Below are 2,579 nucleotides of genomic sequence, written 5' to 3'. Positions count from 1 at the left end.
GGGATGGAATGGTTGGAATGCAGGAAAAGGGAGAATGGAAAGATCCGTGGACGTCTCCGTCATGTATGGCCTATCCGCCCTCGCATAGTCGCATTTTAGTAATTCCTGAAGCACGATTCTCTGTCTCGTAAAGCAGCAGAACCCAACAAAAAAGTCCCTGCTTCTCATGAACATATCACTGATAATGATCACCCTCCTCTTCTCACCCATTAATCAATAGTCATCCCATCTTTCCCTCATCCCTATCATTCCTTTTCCTTCTTCACTCACCCCCGTGTCATACATTACCTCTCTCCCATTTTCTTCGACTCGTGCGGTCCCACCTTTTGATTTGTACTTTGTGCTCGTCTTTTTCTGTTATTACACATTCTTTCCATCATCTACTTACTTGGTTGATTAGCTCCGGAGAGACTAGAGCCTTCCACGCATTTTCTTCGGTCACGGAAACAGTAATTAATTATATCACCGGCCGACTCTGCCTCCAAATATGCAGTCAAAGAAATTAAAGAAACCTCATGCCTTTGAAGAAAGCAAAACAAGCAGTATCGTTCATTTCGATGGTTTTGATTTAATTGCTTTCCCGAATTTCGGATCCCTTTTCGATTCATAAAACGCGAGTGCGACTGCAAGTAGAGCCCCACCGCCGGCATATTTTGACCATGCAACTATAAACTGTACTCTTCTGCTTCTGTCATCGTTTCCTGAACTGTAGGGAACTTTACATTCACGCGAAGAAGCAGAGTGAAGACTCCCGCATTAACTCGCACCTCTCTCACTTCATCTGACACTATTAATCCGTCGCTCTCCCTACATCCTACATGACTTGTTGTGATGATTCTTAAGATCAAACGCTTGACGTGTATCAAGTCAAAAATATAATACAGAATTAAAGATTGGTTAAACACTACTAGAGTTAGCAGAGACGAGCCAACAACATTTGAATTGTCGCTTTAAATTAAAGCTACAGAAACATGAGGAAGATGATTTCTTCAGCGCTCCAACACAGAGAAATAGCTAGGAGCTTCACCAATATTACATGACAAACATTAAAACTGACGAGTCATCAAACTCGATTGGAATTGTACGAGCACAGATGCTGGAAGGTGTTTCCAGCTGCAATATACATGTAAAAGGATAACAGGAGGTGAAGAAGTAATTATGTGAGTCGCTCATATGCCAACCATGGGCGTAGACGAGGATGAGGAAAAGGATGTTGGAGATGGCCAGAGCTGTGCATTCTTCACCTTGGAGACACTAGCCAGGGCGCCCAATGGCGTCACGTCTCCTACAATTGTTACTTTCTTCTTCTCCATCTCTATGCTGAATGATGTCACTCCTGCGTATAATTCATCACCAGAACATAAATCTCTGACGCACTTAATATAATTTCATAGACCGAGAATTCCTCGACAAAATCTGACCTTGCATTCTTGAAATGTGTTTTCCAACTTTCGCTGCACAGCCCTTGCAATGCAATGACACCCTCAAAACCACGACCTATAAAATTACAAACACAAGATGACACGGTAGACCTTGCTTATCCAGGAATATACACTTGATTCATCAGTACTTCACCTGGTTCCGAGAGCGAGGCGAAGAAGAAGGGCGCAGAGCAGGAGAGTGATCGTTGTGGATGAAAGAGGGATCAGAGCCAGCAAGGAGGCGCGTTGTGGAAGAAGAAAGGCTACAGTGAGTAAATAGGTCGTGGGTTTGCTTGCCTGCATAACTCTTTCTGTGCTTCTCGTAAGAAGGCTTTGGGTTAGTGGGGAAAAGGGATGAACGCGAGCAGGGCGCTCGAGCAAGGAGGCCGTAGCTTTTGGGGGTACGGCGTACCCTAGAACGATGGACGTGCGTACTGGGGATTACAGCAGTGGAGGCAGAGGAGGAACAGAACAAGTCCATTCCTTTCATGGTTGTGAGTGGACAGTCACAAGACTGAGTTGGAACCTATGGCTGTTAATTATATGTAGTCGCTGAGCTGATAAGAGGCCTCGTGAACTGTGGCCGTTTAGTTTTATATCTCCCATGCACTCATTTAAAATCAAGAGTTGGAGTTTATTTTCGATATACTTCCAGTACTGACCAGTGATTCAAAAGTATATTATCATTTATATGTATTTTATTATATTATTTAATTTTAAATCATGATTAAGTAAATATTTTGGAATTGAGATGACTTTTTGAAAATATGATTATGCAGCTTTTCAATTAATATTATAGACAAAATTGAGAGGGATTCGGATCTCAAAACGTGGGGAGGAAAAAGATAGAGTAAGAGATAACGATAATGCATGAGGTCCCAGTGGCACGTTTGGGTGATGATACCTTGGAAGGTGTGAAATTAATCTGGATTCTCATGGGAATTTCTTCACTGTGGCGGGACTTAAGAAGCCGTGCCAATGCTTTCCGTGACCTGGAAAGCAAAGCTTTTCCGGGAGACCAACAACCTTCTATTATTGAAGCATGATTGTTTTACATATTGGACTCTGTTGCACAATTTGGTGGGCTCCTCCAATTTCATACACTAGGATACCACTTTAATTTCTTCATGCTCTGGAAATCTGGACTCAAATCCAAAT

The 2,579-nt window shown here is 42.6% G+C and overlaps 1 protein-coding gene across 1 annotated transcript; it reads right to left on the bottom strand.

Annotated features, from left to right (window-relative positions):
- Window positions 1–913: 913 nt before the first annotated feature.
- LOC129299496 (protein SODIUM POTASSIUM ROOT DEFECTIVE 1-like) lies at window positions 914–1,988 on the bottom strand. The gene is made up of 3 exons (XM_054937965.1): window positions 1,576–1,988; window positions 1,422–1,497; window positions 914–1,336 (listed from the first exon to the last, which is right to left on the bottom strand). The coding sequence occupies exons 1-3, from the start codon at window positions 1,909–1,911 to the stop codon at window positions 1,170–1,172; spliced, it is 579 nt and encodes a 192-aa protein (XP_054793940.1). The 5' UTR covers window positions 1,912–1,988; the 3' UTR covers window positions 914–1,169.
- Between the last annotated feature and the right edge of the window lie 591 nt (window positions 1,989–2,579).

This window comes from Prosopis cineraria, unplaced genomic scaffold (genome assembly GCF_029017545.1).
Source record: "Prosopis cineraria cultivar Desert tree isolate PC_DT_omini unplaced genomic scaffold, ASM2901754v1 PC1177, whole genome shotgun sequence".
Taxonomy (NCBI): domain Eukaryota; kingdom Viridiplantae; phylum Streptophyta; class Magnoliopsida; order Fabales; family Fabaceae; genus Prosopis; species Prosopis cineraria.
Note: the sequence above shows the minus strand (reverse complement) of the source record. Positions and strands in the feature narration are given on the sequence as shown.

Coding starts and splice junctions, on each gene's coding strand:
- LOC129299496 (XM_054937965.1), bottom strand. CDS start 1,911: ATGAAAGGAATGGACTTGTTCTGTTCCTCCTCTGCCTCCACTGCTGTA. Junction 1,498..1,575: donor CGCCTCGCTCTCGGAACCAG/GTGAAGTACTGA, acceptor GTAATTTTATAG/GTCGTGGTTTTGAGGGTGTC. Junction 1,337..1,421: donor ACACATTTCAAGAATGCAAG/GTCAGATTTTGT, acceptor AATTATACGCAG/GAGTGACATCATTCAGCATA.